Source organism: Topomyia yanbarensis, chromosome 2, assembly GCF_030247195.1.
Source record: "Topomyia yanbarensis strain Yona2022 chromosome 2, ASM3024719v1, whole genome shotgun sequence".
Taxonomy (NCBI): Eukaryota; Metazoa; Arthropoda; class Insecta; order Diptera; family Culicidae; genus Topomyia; species Topomyia yanbarensis.
In genome coordinates this window covers 90,833,149-90,854,461 of record NC_080671.1, presented here as the reverse complement: position 1 = coordinate 90,854,461, position 21,313 = coordinate 90,833,149, and the positions used below count along the sequence as shown (strand labels likewise).

Sequence of the window (21,313 nt, the reverse complement as noted above, 5' to 3'; positions counted from 1 at the left end):
AATTGTAGGGCAATTAGCGCATCCGAGTTGGCAAATAGCCCCCCGTTAGCCAGCAACTTGCCCTTTTTGACTGGCGAGATCAAAACAGTAATGCCAGCGACAATCCTAATCTAGTGTTCTGTAACTACATATTTGTTCCAGTTAGCCCCGGTAACTAGTACAGAGCTGCACAAATTAGTTAATGCAATTAGTCCATGCTGGCGGTCGCACTCTAACAATCGCCTTCTCTCCCAGTGTCGATATGTAGTCTCCGGGTATCCAACAAGGTTGACTAGAAGCTTTCGAATCAAAATCACAATTCTTTGTGTTCAAGATCTGCGGCTTGATGCGCGGAAGTAGCGGAAACCAATCACGAACCAGGTTCGGCCGGATGTTTTAAAATCAGTTTTAATTGTTAAGTAAATCTGCGACATTACAGAAAAATCTGTGAATGTGATAACCCTAGTACGAGTAAATGCCACTATTGCCGAAAATCCATACCGTCTACTGCGCACTGAACAGTCGAGACAATATAATAAAAAGTTATTCGCATTTGAAAACTGGAACGCTATCTCAGCAGAAATTTTTGAAACGGGACCCCACTATTGAAATGTTGGAAGTATTCTACTTCAAAACTTGTAACACGTCGTACGCGTTCTATCAACTTTATTGCAAGAAACATGGCGAAATATTGAGAGCATCATGTCAAAACTGATTCCTAAGTTTGTTCGTGAAAATTCGATTGACACAACCTTTTCCTGCTCACTTGGTCCTACCAGGGATTATTAGATCTTGGACAACGTTATGTACGTATCAAGACCAGATCTCCATGTGCTAATACTGTAATCCGAAAAAGCGCAACGGAAAATTTTACACAGAAGCCATTAAGTAAAATGCATCTACTGTCATTAAATTCAACACACGGCCTTCAACATCACCAGCTAAATCAAGAACAGTTGCCAAAACAGTGGCTGCTGTTCAAGTCACAGCGAATTTGGAATTTCATTTAAACCGACAAACCGCAATAAACTGATGTGCCAGAGGCTAACATTGAATGCGCTATTCTCGAAATTTCTCCATTCCGGCAAAATGACCAAAATTAACCCGTATTTGTCCGATCGAGTGAAATTATTAAAACCTCGTCAGGGTGAACTTTTATCAATTTTTTTTTTAAATTGTATGCCATATGCTATCAAAATTAACAAACAATTGTTCTGCCTATAATCGCAAGTCAGTCCCATGTAGATAGGGAATCCCATAGAACATGGGACTGACTTGCGATTATGGGCAGTGTTGTCTACGCTTTTTGTGCGTTTTTCTTGTTTGAAAAAATGAAAATCATAAATTGATGGAATGATTTTTTGGGACGCTTGCTTCATCGAATGCTCACTTTCAATGTTAATTTCTATAATTTAACACTTGTCATATTTGCACGATAAAATTGCAATGGCAACTGAACCAATTTAAAAAAAAGGTTAGTTATCAAAAATATAAATTACAAAAGGAACTTCAAAAACACCCTGTATGTTTTTGGATCGGATCCGACTCTTTCAGATGATTTGATCCTGGTAGTTTTTAGATCTTTGGGTTTCCGTATCTTCAGATTGTTAGATCTCTGTGTATTTGGACCACTAAATTTTGTTTTTTAAGGTCTTTAAATTTGATGTTGTTGGCTAATTGCATCATTGGAATTGTGGATTTTTAACTATTTATATCCAGAGATAAACAGATTGTTACTTTTTAAAAAAGGCCCGATTTCTTAAATCATTGATCTCTTTCAGTTTTTGAATCTTTTGAGGTTTGAATTTTCCAGTTTTTAAATATTTTCATCGCAGGATCTTTTAATCTTTATATATTTAATATATCCTTAAATCTTCGGATCTATTAACCTTTTAAAGTTTCTTTATTCTTCAGCGATGGATTTTCGAATCGTTGGATCCCTACATGTTTTGATTTTTGATTATCTTCCTCTGTACATCCTTTAATTTTTACAGCTTTGATTCTTGGAGATTTTGTGATTATTTTTCATTTAAAACTTGCGATTTTGGATCCGCAAATCATTGAACCTTTTTCTATTCGGATCTTTTGATCATTGGTTGGGATTTTTAGATAGTCGAGCTGGAGATTTAATAATTTTTTCATCTATAGATCTGTGAAACTTTCGATGTGTTAAAATTTGGTAATTTTTTATCTGAATCTTTGGATTATTAGTTTTGGTTTTGGATTTCCAGAGCTGGCAATTTTTTGTCTTTTCATCCGCGAATACTGCAATCGTGAGATGTTTAGATGATTGAATTTGGATCTTTGAATCTCTTAATTTTTAGATTATTGGATCTCTGCTTTTTTGGATCTTTTTATCATCGGATCATACGGTCCTGCAATAATAGGATCGTGAAATCTTTGTATCGTTGAATCTATAAATGTCTGTCCTTTTCAATTAATGGACCATTCGGGTCTTTAAGTAGAGTTTCAAATCATTGGATCTTTTGATCTTTGGATATACCTTTAAATTTGGACCATCAGATTGATGAACGTTAAAATCTTTGGATCATTATATCCCTTGGTCTTTTTTATACTGTATTAAATTATTAAATCCCTTGGCCTTTTTATACTTTCAGGATTCAAATTTTCAGGTCTTCAAATTGATCGATCCTTCCATCTTTGAGTTATTAGATTGGTGTCCTGAAATATTCCTCGAATCACGGTATTACCAATTTAATTTTGTATATTTGAATATCTAGAAAAATCAATTAAACGATGGGTTTCAAAACAATAATACATATCTAAATTCGTTGATTCTCTAGTTATAAAAGTTATTGATTCTTGGACCTTCAAATGCTGAGATCTTCGGATCTTCTGATTTTTTGATCTTCCAAGCCTTGTATTTTTGAATCTTCAGATCTTTGGATCCTCACATCTAAAGATGGCCGATTAAGCTCTTATGATTTATGGATATTTCTATCTTTGGAAGTTTGAATTTTTGAATATTTGGATCTTCGGATCATTCAATTTTTTGATTTTTGAATCATTATAAAACGTTGCGTATTGGATAAAAGATCCATATTCTAATTTTTGAAATCATTGAATATTTCAGTCATCAAATTTTCAAATCGCTAGATCTTTATAGAAGTTTAGGATAGAAGGTTGAATCCGATCATAATAAGTCAATACGTGACTTTTCAGATCAACGAAGCGTTGAATGAATTCTATCCGCGTAGATCTCTTATCAATAGTTGAGCATGTCAGATACTTTAACAAGTGTCTGCGGTTCAAAAGCTGTTGTTGGTCAGTTTAAAAAAATTAAAAATTATTAAAGAAATAAGCTGAGAAAGACCTAGCTGATCTAGTCGTTCATCCACCTTCAAATTAATCCTTCGTTAGCAATCCTCCATTATTTGAGTCTCAGACAAATTTCAACTCATACAATTTCATGAACCATTTTTGTTCTGTCAACTGTCGAATTTCATCGTTCAAACCCCTAAAATAGTTGGTTGGTCCCAAAACCTCACACGTAAGCCGGAAATGGTTGCGATTCCAGGCGCCTTCCCTCAGCCAATACTATCGAATCTTTTTTACCAGCTAGTCAGCTTTGCGATCACGTAGCGTAACGAAATAAAGAAACAAGTGTGAAGGTAGGCTATTAAAGTCTGTAAAATATTCTACAACCTGAACAAATAGAGCAGCGGTGACGCAGAACTATACTTTATTTTTTGTTCTATTTTACAGATCCTGTAACTTGGCTAGCCGATCTCAAGGACGGAAATCAATTTCTGCCGCGGTTTGGCTGGCTCTTTATGCAATGTGAACCAGCTTTCAAGAATCATAATATTTACAGAACAATAATTGCTCCGTTCTCTTCTTCCTACACCGAGCACTTTCACACTTATCACAATTGGTAAGACGTAGCATTCATCGCCCGAGTTACGATTATTCGTCCGATACGCGAACACTACGATTTACAGCCGTACGAACTACAGCAACACGGTTTGGCCATTCCTTTCCGCTTGGACAATTCCGCGAATCGTAACTTTTTTCATCGTCGTCCGGTCTTCAGAATCTACACCTACTATCAAATCCACCTCCACAATTTTATTTGTTCGCGGCCGGACTAAAATCGGTGGCCCACTGGAGAAAATCACAAAAACTTGCTTTTATCTATCGAGTATCCTTGTCTTAAATTACGAAACACAAACTAGTCACTTCCAGCAGGGGCCAACACAACACAACATTTATTACTAATATTTTATTCGCATTCTTATTTACTAAATATGCGCCTGCGAATAAAGGAACCTTTCGAATCGAATCAAAAACAGATAATTTTTTGACAGCTGAAGGAACGAACCGGACCGCCTATCGCTGTCCTGCATTCTTCAGCGCGGAGTGTTTTCGTCTCTTTCTGGCTCATATGGTGTTTGCGAAGTGGCTCCATTTGTTTACGTTCGGGAAAGTCGGTGCTAACGGGCGAAATATCGACATCAGCATTACTTCGAAAATGTATCGATATAACCCTTTCACGACCATATACTGCCTATGATCGCATATCAGTTGCATAAAGATAGGAAATCCCATAGAAAACGGGATAACTATGCGACCATGGGTAGTATAGTCATTAATAAAATTCAAAACGATATGAAAGAAACAAAATGCAGTAATGTATGAATGAAATAATTATTTTAAAAGTATATTTGCAAAACTTGGTGTTTATATATGAAATGTATATAAAAATTTGATTACTGCCGTTCTTCTATTAATCGCCCCATGTATATAGGAATTCCAACAGAACATGAAACAATTATGCCTATACCGGCAGATCAGAACATGAGCGTTGAGAACGCTGACTAAATTTACTTTTTTTATTTGGATTATAGAGGTTTTAACCTTAGTTAGGGTCATTCGCCTCTTTTCGGGTTAGAGGGGAAAATCTCTAACTCTATATGCGGGCAAATACAAATACAAATTTGAATTTGGTGCGGGGTTGGGAATCAAACCCAGATCAGCTGCGCACAAGGCAATCGATTTACCAACTACGCTATGCCCGTTTCCCCACTAAATCCACAGAAAAGTCAGAAAAATTAGTATGAACGCTCCATATATCACTTCCATCTGAGACGTCCAAAAAATTGTTTCAAAATCGTTCAACATGGGTCCAACGATGGACGTTTGTCGAACGGTTATTTGGACGTCGTCCAAATTGGTCCACCGAACGTCCTTCATTGGACGATTTTGAAACCAACCGTTCTTAGAGGGTTTTAGCGAAGTGATGTCTGAGTCAGTTTTGCACGGGACGTAGAAGTGCATGGTTGTGTATCAGTACTCGATTCTCACTAAACATTGTTGTGAAATAATGGTTGGGTTAATCTCAATAGCACGTTCAGAAGAATTATAGTAAATAATACGAGTCATGTTTTGATTAAAACATTTTAGTTCCACGTATTACCGCATAGAGGGCACCACTAGGGGTGGAGCACTCTACGAATATATAACAAATTTGCATCATATTAGAAAAAATGCATTCAGTTTCCACTTTTGCATCAACTTTGCACTCCTTCGCAGAAAAGTCCTACGCTGATCCACTTTGTTCGACGTTTTGTTAAACGTAGGGCTATTGTTTTTGTAGGGCTTTGACGTCTTACACGCAACGCAAAATACATTGCACTCAACGCAAAATACATTATGAATTTCTATTTTGATGGAAAGAAATGCATTTAATTGTGGCTGATTTTTTAAAATGCATTACAAGTGATCTTCCCCTAGGGACACCAGTACTAACTTTTCAACGGAGATAGAAATTAGATGTTTTCTACAAAGTTGTAGACCAGGAATTTTGCAGTAATTCTTCCAAACATTTCGAATTTCTATCTCTCTTCTATGAAAAGTTAATGTTGACGCCGTCTATGTGATCACAGGTGGAACTAAAATAATTATTTCGCAAAAATGTACAGTCGTGATTCGCTGGTTGGATAACAGCCTCTGTCCAACTAACGAATTTGATTCGCTACTTGAACCGAATGACAAATGTCAAAAACTCTCCAAAAAACACGTTAGTAGTGTAAAAGATTGATAAATAGATTGTCAAAGCAAATTTCATATGAGATTTTGGCGACTCGGATGCTTTTTGGTTGGACAATGATCCAACCAAAAAACGGTCCAGTTAAAAAGTGACCAACCAGCGAATCACGACTGTATAGTTCGTGAGAATCGAGTACTGATACGCAACCATGCACTGAGCAAGGCCCCATGCAAAACTGACTCAGACAACACTTTGCTAAAAGTTTAATAACTTCTTTTAACAAAGTCGGAATAACTAGTAGTCTTCGTCAAAGCTGTAGACAATTAAATTATCTTTCTTATTTTCACAGCAATAATACGATGCATAATGTGCCACCTAGCGGTGAAAATACGAGCTAGTAGATTTTCTTCATGTAAATTGTCGAAAAATCGCATGCAAACTTCAGATACGTTGGTCCGGTAGCTAGACCTGTCTGATTCGCTTCAAATTTTGTGTACGTCCTCCTGGGCGGACTAGGAATCGACTCAGGGGTGGGCTGATTGATTTTTAAAAAAAATCATTATTTCTCTGGGCAATCTAATGTACATGTTTACTAAACAAGTTAGAACCATTACAACTACATGCCAATAAATGTTACCACATCGAATTTTCTCATATTTATTTTTTTCATCACTTTAGTTAAATCAACTATTATTAAACCCAACTTACATTGGTACATTCGAAAAGCAGCACTTACCGGGAAGCTTTATCAATATTGCGCATAGCCTAACCTAATTAAACTGGTGGAGAGTTTGCTCACGCCAACATTAGTTGACGTGTTCTTTTTTCAACTGCCAAGCACCGATTGCATACCGAAACCAGATAAGCATTAGATCTCGTCCCATCTGCAGCCAGGACCAAAATGGCGTCAGTTTTGATCCTTCAATCTCGGTCCAGTTAACGGCAACTTCCTCAATCGGAATATTGTACGATTGTGCAATAAACAAAAGCTCCACGTCGAAGGCCCACCGTTCCACATGCATCACGGCAAACACCTTCCGTGCTGCCGATCTCGTCAGCAGTTTAAATCCACACTGCGTGTCTCGGATCTTCTTCACGGCAAACGTCCACACCAGGAGGTGAAATCCGTGCATCAAGACAGTACGGAATAGAGTCCGCTTAGCCGTCGCTTCCTGTTCCAAATGAGCTCGCGAACCGATCGAGATGGCATCACGGTTGTGATCGCCAGTGCTAAGCGTCTGCATGCTTCGCTCAAGCTTCTCATAATCAGCGAATTTTGACGCACCGTCGGCATCGGCAAAGAGCAGATACTTTCCTCGAGCACTCAGCATGCCCATTCGAACAGCACCTCCTTTGCCTCGATTTACAAGTAATGCCAGCACTCGAACCTTGTTTGAACCGTACTTGACCGAATATTTCTGAGCGACTTCGACAGTTTTGTCTCTGCTCCCATCGCTTACCACGATCACCTCATAGGTGAAAACCTTTTCAGATTTGTGTCTGCTCTCCAGGTATTCAAGACATTCATCCAGCATGATTGGCACTGAAAATATAAATAAATATATGTATTACAAACACTTGGTTTGTAGAAAATAAGTTATACATCGATTTTCCTCATCAAATGCTGGAACGATTACGCTGAGTTCGAGGGATGGTTGATCTTCGAGTGAAGGAAATTTTTCATTTTCACTGGTAGTTGGGTTTACAAAAAAATGTTCCTCCTTGCGGCGATTAATTTGTGGGAATGGTGTTGTAGTTACCTTAAGAATTATTCCGATCTAAAAAAAGTTCAATGTAAATATTTTCATATTGAGCTAGAAAATCTAAACATCGGGTCTTGAAAGGGTTAAGTATATCGACAGTTTTGAGTCGCCGGGAAGGTGTTGCAAATGATGTAGATTATTTCTGTATATTCCACGTTTACAGTATATGGAGACTGAACATTTCTAACATACCACGATCAACAGGATGAATATTAATCCTGATCCAAACAATAAAATAAGTTGTACAAATTCCGTCAGCAACATGTTTCTCACTAGATGTGCTGCTAACTTATATGACCAGAACCTTAAACAACTGTCTAACCCAATAAATCCAAAGCTAATAGATAATTTAACTAAAGTTTACTGTAAGTTCATTATGAAACAAGGATTGTATTAGCCACCGCAGAATAAAAACAGAATACGTATTCACTCCACGATCGAAGAACGAACCGCAACTGTGACACATCGACAAGTATGACAACATGATATGTAAACAACAGAGTTTTTAATAGTAGAGACACGCAAAAGACTTGTCGAAATGGGCCCGCAATATTAGCTCGAATCAAAACTCATCGAAATATCAATTGGCAATAGGCAGCAATATATAATAGGTTCATTCGTACACTGAGAAAAAATCTATAGTATATATGACTAGACTTTTATGGTTGTTTTGACTATTTGCCAAAAAAGTAGAAATGACCATGAGATTGGTAATACTAAACTTCTGTATCGTAAACAATACTAGAAAAATCGATTACCGCTCAACTATAATGCTGGTATTTATGACAATTTGATCATGGTCACTCCAACAATATTTGTCATCTTAAAACTGATAATGGAATAGTCTGAATCACTATTAAAATAAAATTAAAATGAAAATATGAGCATCTTAAATATAACCAGTGTCATTGTTATAACTACTTTTTGTGTCATTGTTCTCTGCACAATGTATTAATAAGTCCCGAAGACTTAATGTATAGTTGTTATGAAAACACAAAGGTTGAATTAACTAAATACATCGTTTATGTGGACGAGACCCATGTCGTAAGCACCATTTGCGTATAGTGCTTTTCAGCTGACTATACTTTGTATTATTATCAACTATAAAACTGGTCAATTTTTGCGTTCCCAAATGTATTCCTACATGTCGCTCCATTACAGTGAAAAACCATATACATAACATACGGGCGTGCTTTGAAGACTTTTCGATTTTTTTACGATTACTATAATTTTGCGGTAAGGCGATGGCCTTATAAACCATCGCATAATCGAGTCCTAGCCGGAAAGGGTTCTTAGTGACCAAATGGGAGTTAACACTAGACTTAAAGGTCTCTACACCAAGAATCGGCTTAAAAGTCTGACGAAACAGAAAGTCGCAACGGAATGCAGTACCAAGAGTTTGCTTTACTCATTAGTATTGCACCAGGTGAGTAAATACTGCAAATTTATATGATAATGATCTGTAACGTTCTCAAACCATAAATTTTTCGATTTATATTTTTAGCGTGACTGCAGAAAAATGAGACTAAAAAGAGCTTTTTTAAGATCATCATCGTGGATTATTAGATTAGATCGTCGTAAGTTTATCGAAGCAGTCCAATGCTACAATGAACTGTCCTACCGATCTATTGTGGAAGAAAGTGGAAGCAAGTACTAATACGTACCGTTATTGCTTCGGCTGGTCAACAAAAATCGCGCAGGCTGGCTACTCTTTTCAAAGATGAGCGCTGTCAATATCTTCCTGCGTATTCTATTTTGGAGAAAATGTATTTGGATCGTATCATTCGTCGATCAGAACAGCAGGATTTTGCAGTCTTGCTTCAGGCTCACCAGAAGGCAAGCACCATTGATGGTTTTACCATCCTCGGTCGAGCGGTATTTGGGCACAATCTATTGTCTGCTGGTAAATTGCCACTGTGATTATTATCTAAATTATTATTTCAATAAAAAATATACGGAACGCTTTAATCCATTCTTACTATCCATCTAGTTATATTAACAGGCGTCATTTTCAGAATAACAATATCCTTTCTCAAAATAACTAGTCAACAAATGTCAAAGTCCCAATGTTTTAGTTATTACAAACAGGCCTTGGTCAGGATTACTATGCTTATTGTTATACCAAGCAGCCCACTTATAATGGTCATTTTGACAATATAGTGTTCAATTTCACTAGTATGATAAAACGTTAGGTCAACATAACTACGCATATTGTTACACTGAACATTCCACTCACAATAGTCATGCTTGCAATAGAATGTTCAATATTACTATTATGGTACAAAGCTCGAGTATAGTGAAAGTGAGCATGGATATAGTTAAGGTGAGCTAATGCTATAGTCGGTTAAAAACCACTATACTCGCAAAGTATAATTAACCTCCTCATATGGTAAGTGTTACTCTATATAATTTTTCTTAGTGTAGTACAGACACTTCACAGCAGAGATGCCAGGTACTTTTTCCAAATGTCTGCAATAATAATTTTAAAAGTCTGGGAAGAACAAAAAATGTGAGGAAAGCTAGAGTAACCAAAAGCCTTTATATTCAAAAATCAAAAGTGATTCTAAAAATTAGGGCTGTTAAGTCGACTTCGTTGTGTACCCCAATAGTTTTATGTTATTCACTGCAGGTGAGATTTCAATATATTCTTGCATAACTTTTTTTTATCTATGGTTAATTCAATGTTTCTAATTTATTCAAGAAGCTCAAACTAGACCAATGCTGTATGCATCGATTATGCACGCGAGTCTTATCCTTATACATTGCCAGAAATTTCATGGTAAAACGAAGTGAAAGGTGCCAAATTTGGTCCTGTAAAGTGCTTTGAACATAAGCACGATTTCAAACGATGGTTAAATATATCAAACTTCGAACATTTGGCCGGATGATTCAACGAGCTAGAGAAAATATTGAGGAATAACTTTTTACGCGAAGTGGAACCCAATCATTTATTGAAAATATCGGTTGATCATATTTTAAAAAGGTGAATAATAAGAATAATATTCTTGCCACATTTTTTGTTTCGCCGCGTATTTTTTCACAGGTTGAAAATCAGCAGATGTGAACCGCTTCATGATCAAGAGCTGATGGTGACTTTGATATGGCCTCTCCGCTAATACTAACAGCACTAGTAGTAACATTATTAACCTAATAGCAACTATTGCGTCTTATTAACAATAGTAAAATTGCAACGAGCGCGGCAGATCGGAGTACATAAAAGATTTCGATGATCAGCATAAACATGAAATTTTCGTTGACTGGCCAGAATAAACAATTTAATGATTTTTTACTAACGGGGTTTTCGATTGATTGACACCGGTGTAGTGGAGTGCACTGAAACTGCACCGTTTTTGCACTTTCTAGCAGAAGTGCAGAAAACTGGGTATGTTCCATTGACACTTCTGCTAGAAAGTGCAAAACCAGTGCAATCCACTACACCGGTGTCAATCAATCGAAAATCCCATAAGGCATACATAATTTATCCACTGGGCAGACAACTGGAAGCCTTCGATAGAAACATATTGGATCAGTAGATTATTATCTGTCTCCTTACACTATTTTGTTCGATTGTAGCAGCACCGACCAAGATATCGTCCGTACCACGGCTAATAGTAGTATGATATGAAATAACATAATCATCTTTCCAACAAAAGATGTAGATTTACTAATTAAAAATAAATCGAGGACTTAATTTTTTTTGTATTTATTTTTGTAGAATGACAGTATAGTGCTTAATATTTTCCATCCGTTAATTTCGGTTTACATCACTGACTCTGGCCAAATGGCTTCCCGAGCAAATGAAAAGCTCATAATACCCCCATGGGCATGGTCCAATTTCACCCCTGCATAGTGTTTTGAATGGGATCAATGAAAACACCATCATCATGGTCCCGTAGATCCTATATCGTCGCTGTTGTGCTATCTTATGACAAACGCCATTTTGGGGTAAAATGAGTTAGATATGCCACATTACTAAACTAAAAAATCTCTACAAAACGGCGTTTTCAGAATTTAGACATTCTGCTGGGTTATTGAAATATAGCGAGAAACATGCTCAGAAAATTTAAATATTTTGCTTCAAACGACTGTGTCTGGGGATTGGCTCAAGCACAGATAACAGACGTTTAGGCTAGAACAAAATTTCTTCAAAAACCTGTGTAAACTTTCAAATTAATAAACGTTGGAAATCCGTGTTTCACTATTGCCATCTGCGCAACTGTTTGCTACACGTGTTTGACAGCCGCACTCTAACTGCATTGTATCGATCACTGCGCCATCTGCAAACGTTTGCCAAACGTGTTTCAGACGTCTAATTTATTCGGAATTTCAGTGGCGGGTATTTACACACGATTCAAATCGAGCCAAAACGTCTGTTATCTGTGGCTCAAGTTATCTTGATGTATAACAAGTTTTTATGTGTGAAACTATCTGGGAAACACACTGGCATAATCTTTTTCAAAACAAAAATTCACGAATTGTGAGAAAAATGCAGTTTAAGTTTTAAACTGGAAATATAGTATATTTGGCAACACTGTTTCCAAAAATAACTATTTTTTCTAGATTCCCTGACTCATTTCCTTCAAAATGCATCTCACAGATTGTTTCTAGACCAAATGAAGCCAAAGATATGAATACAAGCTAATAAATGATGCTTTTTTGTATGGAAAATTTTCCATGCACGATTATGACACGCCATATAAATTTTGTCATCAATACACGCCTATGACACGTGTGAGCGGGACTTTTGTTTACATTTATAGTAAAAACTCGCAACATAGTCAACCGATCTTCCCAATATTTGTGAGATTAATACAGAATAGATAGAAGCATCAATTGTCTTTTTTGAATTGCTTATACCATTTATAATTTTCAAGATATTCAATCTCAAACTTTAAAAATCGTTTTTCTCGAAAAGTGCTAAATGGCGCTTGTCATAAGATAGCACAACAGCGACGATATAGAAACCATATTGCGGTGTATTTATGGGTTATTGAGACCATTTTATGGTGGTTTGATGGTTGCGGTCTTGACGGTCTTCTTAAGTGGTTGGATGGTGTCTGAGCCCATGAGAATTTGCTCGGGTTGAGTGCTGCATAGTAATCGTGTCGTTCTGCGCCACATTTCCTTATCGTTATAATGTTGGTATTAAGATAAGTTAGCGGTTTAACATCCAGATCCAATGAAGCGCCAAAGAATTCCTAAATATTGTGTTTATCGATAATTCTTTCCAACTGGGAAGCACTTGATAGTTTTTTAAAATGCGCTCGACCGAACCAGTAACATTTGATATGAAAACAGGGTGAAATCAAATCGTGCAGCGCTCGCTGGTTTGGGACCAAGGGATTAATAAAGGCTTTCGAATTAAACTTCTTCCAGTACATGTGATTCGGGAATGAAGCGGCTTAGTTTCAGGTCAGGAAACCGCGCAGGACTGAACCTCGAGCCAACAATAGTTTGAAATCCTAAAAGATAATGCGTTTGTCAGTTTTATATTATACTATTATAAAGTCTGAGCTCACTAGCAATGCAACAGTTAATATCTCGCGTTGATCAATGTAGTTCATCAAGCACCTGCCTCATTCTTTCCATCCCATTGAGCGAAAAATTGGTTGATAATTTAACTGGCCTCACTAACTCACCTTACGACACTCAATTTTACACCGGAATATGGCTAGCTCGGCATTTTCGAGCGCACTCGTTAGAATATTTGATAATTTTTCCTGCCACAAATTTTTATTCATTCAATTTATTCACAATAAACATAACATTGTTGCTAAGGGTTGCTACGCAGCAACTGTAAATCAAAACAAGAAAGTGTTGCTGAAAAATTATTATTTTTATCAACATCGAGGGGCCACTCAATGTACTGGTAACTGGCTGTAAATTACTCGGACATTTTTTCTTCGAAAAGTTTCGCATAGTTTCAGGTCGTGTCGTTGGCTTGACCGTAACCCTCACCCCCTCGTTGTCCCCGTAAAAAAATTTAAAAAATCAATAACGATGTTGGTTAGAGGAAACGGGTAAGATTCTCGTGACATCAGGTCAACCCCTATTCCCTTTTAAAAAAGCTACGTAGCATGACATGACCCCCCTACCTCCCTGTCGTCACACATCATCACAAAATACAAAACTCCCCCCTCCCCCATATAATGCTACGTCATTTATTGATGGTCCCAAAGATCCTGGCAATTCCTACCTGGTAGAATTTAGCACGAATCGAGCAAAACATCTGACAAAGATGTGGCAGGAAGCGTGCAGAGATCTTGGTCGTACATTTCTGACTGGATTCTGGATAAAAGCGAGCAGCATCGGCAGGTTTAACCACTTCTGTCAGAAACAATTGTTGCATTTGAGCGAATTCGTTGCCAGAATTCTCGCACAAATCGCGCAAAATGCTCGCAGAAATTCTGCCAGCATCAATTTCGCTTTGCTCAACTTTTGCTAACTTTCTGCTTGCCACGGTGGCCCCCGCTGAATTCGCTCAAATGCAACAACCGTTTCTGACAGAAGTGGTCAAACCAATCGATGCTGCTAACTTTTATCCAGAATCCAGCCAGAAATGTACGGCCAAGATCTCTGCACGCTTCCTGCCACATCTTTGTCAGATGTTTTGCTTGATTCGTGCTAAATTCTACCAGGTAAGAATTGCCAGGATCTTTGCACAGTTTATGTCCGAGTTATGCCAGGGTTTTGCCCGGTTCCTGTCAAAATTTGCCAGAAAACGCGAGCGAAACCGAGTTCGCCCTAGCTCAACTAACCCGACAGGATACGCGCAGAAATCTGACAGGGCTGCCAAACCAAGACTTACAGAAATCTAGCAGAGCGGTCTCTTCCAGAAAATTTGCTCACTGGGCCGAGTTTAGGCTTGCTCCAGTACCAGGAGAAACTGGAAGTACTCTGGAGCCTTCATAAGTCTGTGTATAGTGTTTGTAATTCGGAGTGTTCACTGAGAAACCAAAATATGCATAGTTAGCATAGGGTAATTTGGGGAGAGATACCGCACATTTATTAAAATCGTTCCTGCATCGAAGTAAACCATTCAATATTTGATAAAATCATTTTTATCAATTCCGACAAGTTTCAAAAATACTGTGAAATGGTTTTTTTAATGAAAAAAAAATCATCAAATTTCCATGAACATTTTAAAAAAAGGTCATTGTGGGAGAGATGCCGCATGTGCGGGTGAGATGCCGCACCATGGTCACAAAATGGTGAACAAAAGTATTTTTAGTTATCACTGATGTTTTTGTGATTAGGGGTCTTCAGCTGAGTTTCATGTAGTTTGATTACACCTATAAATCGGCCAGCACCTTCATTTTTCTTAAGGGGGTACTACCATTTCTAAAAACATTTTTTTATTCAACATTTTAAAAATATTTTATTTTTGCAACCTTGTGTAACGGTTAAGTTGGAGTAACTTAATTAAGGGTACTGTTTATTTATATGTTTGTACGAGCGATATGTTGGTAGGGGTCCCTTAAAATCAGTTTTTGGTTGTTTCTTCCAACAATGTACTTATATAACTTTGGTTTGTTCCTGGAAAATTCATTTTGAAAAGCATCAATTCGTCGAAATTTTTATTTTTATCTCAAGATTAACATCACTACAAATCAATGCGTTTACTAAAATTAGTGCCTGAAACTTTAAAGAATAAACCGAAGTAACTACTACTTAGATACATATCGCCCGTTCAAATATATAGATAAATAGACTCATACGAGGAGCAACTCACTCTAGTATTTTCGATTCAGGTAAACGTATTGAGAGACGTATTCGTGTGTTTTTCACGAAATGGCATGTATTTTGTGTATTGATGAGTATTGATTATTTCTTTAATAATTCTTACGTATTAGCGCATTAAAAACGTATTTGTGTATTGTTCACGAAATGCAATGTATTATGCGTATTGGTGAATTATTTCATGATTCTTATGGATTAGTGTACTAAAACGTACAATTGTATGCACGCACTGTATTTTTTGTTAAATAATCAATTGAAACCGAATGTTACTGAATTTTGACGTTTAAATGTTATTGTAGAATGCAAGTAGAATAATTTCATAAACGCTAATAATAAAATTAGTACAAATGGAATTACCAGTGATTTTTCAAGATTAACGAACAATTCAGCATTATGCCAAATTTTATTATTAAGAGAATTAGTGACTTCTTCAGTTTGCTTCTACTGGTGAGAAGCAGGAAGCGGGGAGATTTACCAGATATGCTGCTATTGTTTAACCAAGGCTGATGAACATGTAATTGAAGTAACCTTTATCTTTAGATTGGTGAAAACTAATTAGGCTTGCTGAATTCTAATTTGGCTAACCCAATGGTAATTTTTGAGCAACGCGGTATTATATTTAATCACTGCAGTATTATCTAAATTTATTTAAAAAATTGAGATGCTTCTCAGTAAAATTGAAAGTACGGACGTGTTCGGTTTCAGAAGCAAAGTGAATTTTATTTCTATGCTGGCTCTGAGAGGGATTATTGATTAAAAGTGCACCAGATATAGATTACGCTGTTCACTTATGCTCGAAAATGTAAAAGATGCTAACTTCTGCCTTCAAACTGTCGACATAATAACAAATGAATGCTTTGGTTGGTGAATGAATTTATATTTCCTCTACACTCAAGCATTCGATTCTGCATGAAATTTCAGTCAGTTGGAAAGTGAATGAATGAGAGAGGCGTTGAATCTGAATGTCGGTTTCGGTAAATGCAAGCAGAAATAGGTAACTGATTTTGAAATTTCGTAACACTGCTCGTAATTCGGGTTCTTGTGTTTTGTATATTTTTTTTTATTATTTTGATTATAGAGTTTTTAAGCTTAAGGTCATTCGCCTCTTTTCTGGTTCCCGGTCAAAAAAAAATGCGGACGAACATGGTCAGGCGATTTAAACAGTTTGACGTTTAACTCAACTCACCTGTGCTAATTGTCCCTAGGAACAAATGCAATTTGCGAATGCGATTTAAAGGCAATTTCATTACTTAGACAAATTCTCTGGCGGCTGAAAAGGACTTGGTTGTTTTTGCGTTTTTCAAACATAGCGTTTCATGTTTGGCTTAAGCTTAAAATAGTTTTTTTAAACGATTGGCGTGTTCTCGCTTGTATTTTGTTTGTCTAGTGCACCTCACAGAAAAAATATTTGGTAATTTTAAGTTTATTTTCATGCACATATTTGGAGCTTGAATATAAATGTAAAATTAAGTTCCACTACAAATACACACGACTTGTCGTGCTTTCTTCATCTAATTTTATTATAATTTTACACGTGGATTGAAACTTACAGTTTCTTTAAGCGGAAAACCAATGCACTTCAAGGTATTTTTACTCGAACACTGCTGTAAAATGGATGACATGTAATATTACACGAATGAAAGTGTAAAATTGTATGCAGTTTGATGCTCCAATTGATTACAACATAATTTTCAATCAAATTTTTGGTTCAATCGTTTTATGTATACATTCGTACACACAGAAAAAAAATGTTGGTAAAAATGTAAAAATAAGAGTTTTTCACTCTTAGCAAAAAACAACCAACGCATACTCTTTGTTTAAAAATAAAACTTTTGTTTTGAGTACTATTTTTCATTTGCTTAAAAGGAAAACTTTTACTTTGATTATTATTCTTGATTAATTTAAAAGTTTTACTTTCAACCTACTAGTTGGCGTTGGTTGTTTTTGCTAAGAGCGGAACACTCTTACCAACGTTGCTCTTACTTTTACCAATATTTTTTTTCTGTGTGTATTGATTTACATGTCGTTTAGATTTCATTATTTTTTGGTGTGTTCATTTAGCCAACGAATGTGGGAAATTGTGGAATCGTGTGTAAATATAGTGGAACAAGATATCTGACCTAAACTCTAAATAAAAGTCGTATTGTGGTAAGTTTTGGTGTGCAATGCCAATTTCACCATTGGTTCTTCATATAGTTTGGTGGTGATTACCTAGTGTAGTGATACGTTTATGTGAGTAGATAATGAATCCGAAAATAAGTAATATTTGTAATTTTCATATTAGGCAATTAAGGGCAATTAAATGGCGCGTTCCCAGGGCGATTTAAGGGCGGGTAGAGCGGCTAAAAGTGACGGCGGCAAATCGCCCAAATGTTGCATTTGAAATAGCCCCCTAATTACCAGCGATTTGCTGGCAAATCGAAAGGCAATTAGCGCATCCGAGTTGGCAAATAGCCCCCCGATTGCCAGCAACTTGCCCTTTTTGACTGGGGAGTAATCTCTTGTGGAAAAATCTCTAACACTATGCGGGGTTGGGAATCGAATCCAGGTGAGCTGCGTACAATGTTGTGTTTTGCATTCTCAATCCATCGAGCATTGGTTTCGATTCTATTCCCCCAACGAGTGTTGATTTATAATGCAACCTATATATCTAAACAAAATGATCCATCGCAATGGAAACTTCGAACTTGCAAGATTTTAGAGCTTCACTATTTAGGGTAAACATTAAACCACTGTTTATGTCGATAAAACGAGCAAATTCATGATCAAAAATTTCCTACTGATGCTGGCGGGAAGTTTCGGATTAACCTATGTTCACGTCCCCTGGGAGTATTTTCAAATGTACGGGATGTTTGTTTTCTTTAAAGATTATGGGATTGTTCCTCTGAATCAAACTAACAAGAATTCTGATTGATTTCCGCCTACTTGTCATTCTAATGATTCACCGATTCTGAATCCGTTTGCTGGGAGTCCCAATTCCGAGAAAAGTAAACAATCTAGCTTGAAAAAAACATACGCTATGTCATAATAAGAAATATACTGAATTAGTTTTATTTGGCATGAAATTAATGTAATATTTGTATGGCTTGTATCAACAGTGTATTACTTGACGAATTGGATTGTTATCGACGCATTGAAAAATATTTCCGGTACTAACGTATTTTTGTGTATTAGCGTATATTCGACGTATTATCGACGTATTGAAAAATTCTTCCGGAAGTAACGTATTTTTAGTTCATTAGTGTATTTTCTGCATATTAAATGTATTAAGCTGTATTAAAGCATTTCTCGTGTATTTTTTCAATTGGGTATTTTCAATTCACTTTGAATGGGGAGTGAACTGCCCCTCGATTCCTCTTTTCTTCTGCTGTAATTTTTATGCATTTTCACGCATATACTTCTAGTAAGCATTCAATGAGTGGGTAGACCGAATATGTCCAATGCATAAAATTTACAGCAGAAGAAACGAGAGGCTGATAAAAAAGTATGCTATCGATGCATAAATAAAATTCTGCGTGTAAAAGATCGATTGTAAAAAAAATCGTTTGGTTTTGAAGGAAAAATCTAAGAGGGAAAAATCAAATTTACCAAATCGATTCCCTCGAATCAATAAAATCGATGGTGTCAAACATCGAACCAAAAAAAATCGGACGCAAAAAATCGATTTCTCGATGTGAAAAAATCGCATCGATATTGTTCATTCCTATTTTTACCACGTTGACGATTGTGTGCATCGTACGCGTACCTACTTCATTAAGTATTATATTTCATAGAGTTTCTCTATAGTAAATAAAATAGCAATTTACTCTTTACAGGAATTAGATAACTGCGAAAAGCTTACTTCAAAGACTAAGAGGAATGTCACTTATTGCGGTTCCACTGTGCTGCGAATGCAGGAAAATAGCTAAAACACCGATTTCCTGCTCAAATTGCTGCCGAATTTGCTGTGCATCTTGCTGCGGCTTGCACGGTGAAAGCAATAGCACTGATATTTCGGTAGCTCTTCACCCAGTTTGTACTACATGTCGTTCCGAGGAGCCGAACATAAAACAGGATTTATTATTGACTCGAATCAAGCAGGAAGTTTGCTGGTTACACGATAAGGAACAGAAGTTATTCTGCTTGAGCTGCGAAGAAACAGTCTGTGGTGACTGCTTCCTGGAAGGTGCAGCTCATATGCGCCATCAGATCGATCGCGTTTCTACGGTATACAAAGAAAAACTAGCAGACGTAGAGAACAAAATAGCTATACTGGATGGTAAGGCACAGGATCTACAAAAGGATGTTGCTCAGAGTCAGATGAATTTGAAATTGGTTCAGAACGCGGAACAAGCGGTTTTCGAGCAAATCGACGCACTTTGTTTGGAGGCAAAGCACAGTGTGTCTCAGTTGATCAACGAGCGCAAGCGAATGCTGGAAAACTACGACAAAATACCAGCAAAAAAACGCAAAGTGAAGGAAACACTTCAAAAAATTGTAAAACGTTTGCCGATGGAAGAGTTTCTCAAGCAGCAACAGTTAATTAACCGACAGTGTAAGGAATTGATTGATGACTCCTTAACCCAACGTTTCAAACCAGTCCAGTTTGAGGACATTGGATGGTAAGTTTTTTTAACTATTCCAATAAATCATAGATAATGAATGCATTTTTCTACAGCGAATTAGTGCCACCGTACGACATACAACCATATACACTGTTTCAATTTAACTTTACCACTGGTTGGCCGTTCTACATGAAATCATCAAATGATATCCTTTGGAACATTATCTTACGCAAAAAAGATGATCTTTTCGTGAAGGTTGTCCCATGTGACAATGGCATGGTCAACTTTCCATACAAACTTTTGGTGATGATCTCGCACAACGATTTGCGGAAGACAATCCAAAAAACGTTTCTTTTACATGGGGATTCAAGAGAAGAGAAGATTGCATCCGTATTAGTCCTTACGTCAGAAGGATATGTGGACGAGTCGGACCAACTTGTGGTAAAGATTGGTTTAAAACCTATGAATGCGTTGGTAGAAAATTGTTTTTTGAAAAAGCAAATCCTTCAGATGAGAAGTAATAACGAAGCACTGCAGAAGCGTTTGGTCTCGGATGCATATATCAATTGGTAACATTGCTGCGAAATAGTCTCAGATAGGTTGACAATATTTGTCTCTTTTCAGCAAGTACTGTGTATCATGCTTTAATGTAAACATTTCTCAAAAACTCAACTGGAACCGAGGCGGTCAACTTTCGTCATACCTCGTGGACCGTTCTAATCGCCACTGGTGCTTGCAGGTTCATCCCTGCAACTTATACGTTCCAAACTCAAACCTGGGTGTTTTCATCGCTTTGTACACCAACAGTTCCACCAAATGTCGTTACTTTGTCGAATTGATACACGACGATCCCAAAAAAACCGTTCGTATGTTAGAAGAGAACGAATTCAAGCAGTTCAGTACGATCTTCGGATGGCACAGTTTTGTTGATCGGAACGTTCTACTCAGCGATACCGGATATTATCCAAATATGATATTGAGGTTCCGGTTTGGCGTGCAGCCGTTGGATTACTGAAGGTATAGAATGAATTCGAAAATGCGTACTTCTGCCGGTGAAAAGTAGATAGCTACTTTGAATTTCAATATCTAAAATTACTTTTGAGTTACATGACATTAAATTTTGAATTGAAGTTGGTTCTACTACCAACAGCAGCTGTGAATTGCATTCGTCATTGTTTTGATTTTTCAACAATAAAATAAAACGTACTGATCAGATTGCTCTTGTGTGTGAATATACATCGTTTCAAACTCAGCCCAAATTACAGCTACCGATGGCA

At 36.9% G+C, this 21,313-nt stretch overlaps 3 protein-coding genes across 5 annotated transcripts in view; 1 reads left to right on the top strand and 2 right to left on the bottom strand.

The window, feature by feature from the left end:
* LOC131678809 (tyrosine-protein kinase Btk29A) overlaps positions 1 to 4,289 on the bottom strand; it is a 320,866-nt gene extending 316,577 nt beyond the window's left edge. The window contains exon 1 of one of the 2 annotated variants that reach the window (XM_058959150.1): positions 3,646 to 4,289. The gene's annotated coding sequence lies outside the window, so the exon portion shown is untranslated. The remainder of the gene's footprint in view (positions 1 to 3,645) is intronic. The other variant, XM_058959151.1, reaches the window with a different exon arrangement.
* Positions 4,290 to 6,633: 2,344 nt separating this feature from the next.
* Positions 6,634 to 8,219, bottom strand: LOC131678812 (dolichyl-phosphate beta-glucosyltransferase). Its single transcript, XM_058959160.1, has 3 exons — positions 7,945 to 8,219; positions 7,593 to 7,767; positions 6,634 to 7,532 (listed from the first exon to the last, which is right to left on the bottom strand). The coding sequence occupies exons 1-3, from the start codon at positions 8,014 to 8,016 to the stop codon at positions 6,796 to 6,798; spliced, it is 984 nt and encodes a 327-aa protein (XP_058815143.1). The 5' UTR covers positions 8,017 to 8,219; the 3' UTR covers positions 6,634 to 6,795.
* A 10,984-nt stretch (positions 8,220 to 19,203) lies between these two features.
* Positions 19,204 to 21,237, top strand: LOC131678811 (uncharacterized). Of its 2 annotated transcripts, none has more exons than XM_058959158.1 (4): positions 19,204 to 19,249; positions 19,308 to 20,093; positions 20,150 to 20,605; positions 20,661 to 21,237. In XM_058959158.1, exons 2-4 carry the CDS (start codon positions 19,351 to 19,353, stop codon positions 21,049 to 21,051), a joined length of 1,590 nt encoding a protein of 529 aa, XP_058815141.1. In that variant the 5' UTR covers positions 19,204 to 19,249; positions 19,308 to 19,350; the 3' UTR covers positions 21,052 to 21,237. The 2 variants fall into 2 exon arrangements, with proteins under 2 accessions (XP_058815141.1, XP_058815142.1); XM_058959159.1 differs by having other exon boundaries at positions 19,209 to 19,249; positions 19,291 to 20,093.
* Positions 21,238 to 21,313: the final 76 nt, after the last annotated feature.

Bases quoted from the DNA above. Each gene is read 5' to 3' on its own strand.
- LOC131678812 (XM_058959160.1), bottom strand. From the start codon at position 8,016: ATGTTGCTGACGGAATTTGTACAACTTATTTTATTGTTTGGATCAGGA. The intron at 7,768-7,944 runs GTATGTTAGAAA...AACTTTTTTTAG, and splicing joins TATTCATCCTGTTGATCGTG to ATCGGAATAATTCTTAAGGT. The intron at 7,533-7,592 runs GTATAACTTATT...TTATATTTTCAG, and splicing joins ATTTGATGAGGAAAATCGAT to TGCCAATCATGCTGGATGAA.
- LOC131678811 (XM_058959158.1), top strand. From the start codon at position 19,351: ATGTCACTTATTGCGGTTCCACTGTGCTGCGAATGCAGGAAAATAGCT. The intron at 20,094-20,149 runs GTAAGTTTTTTT...ATTTTTCTACAG, and splicing joins CAGTTTGAGGACATTGGATG to CGAATTAGTGCCACCGTACG. The intron at 20,606-20,660 runs GTAACATTGCTG...GTCTCTTTTCAG, and splicing joins TCGGATGCATATATCAATTG to CAAGTACTGTGTATCATGCT.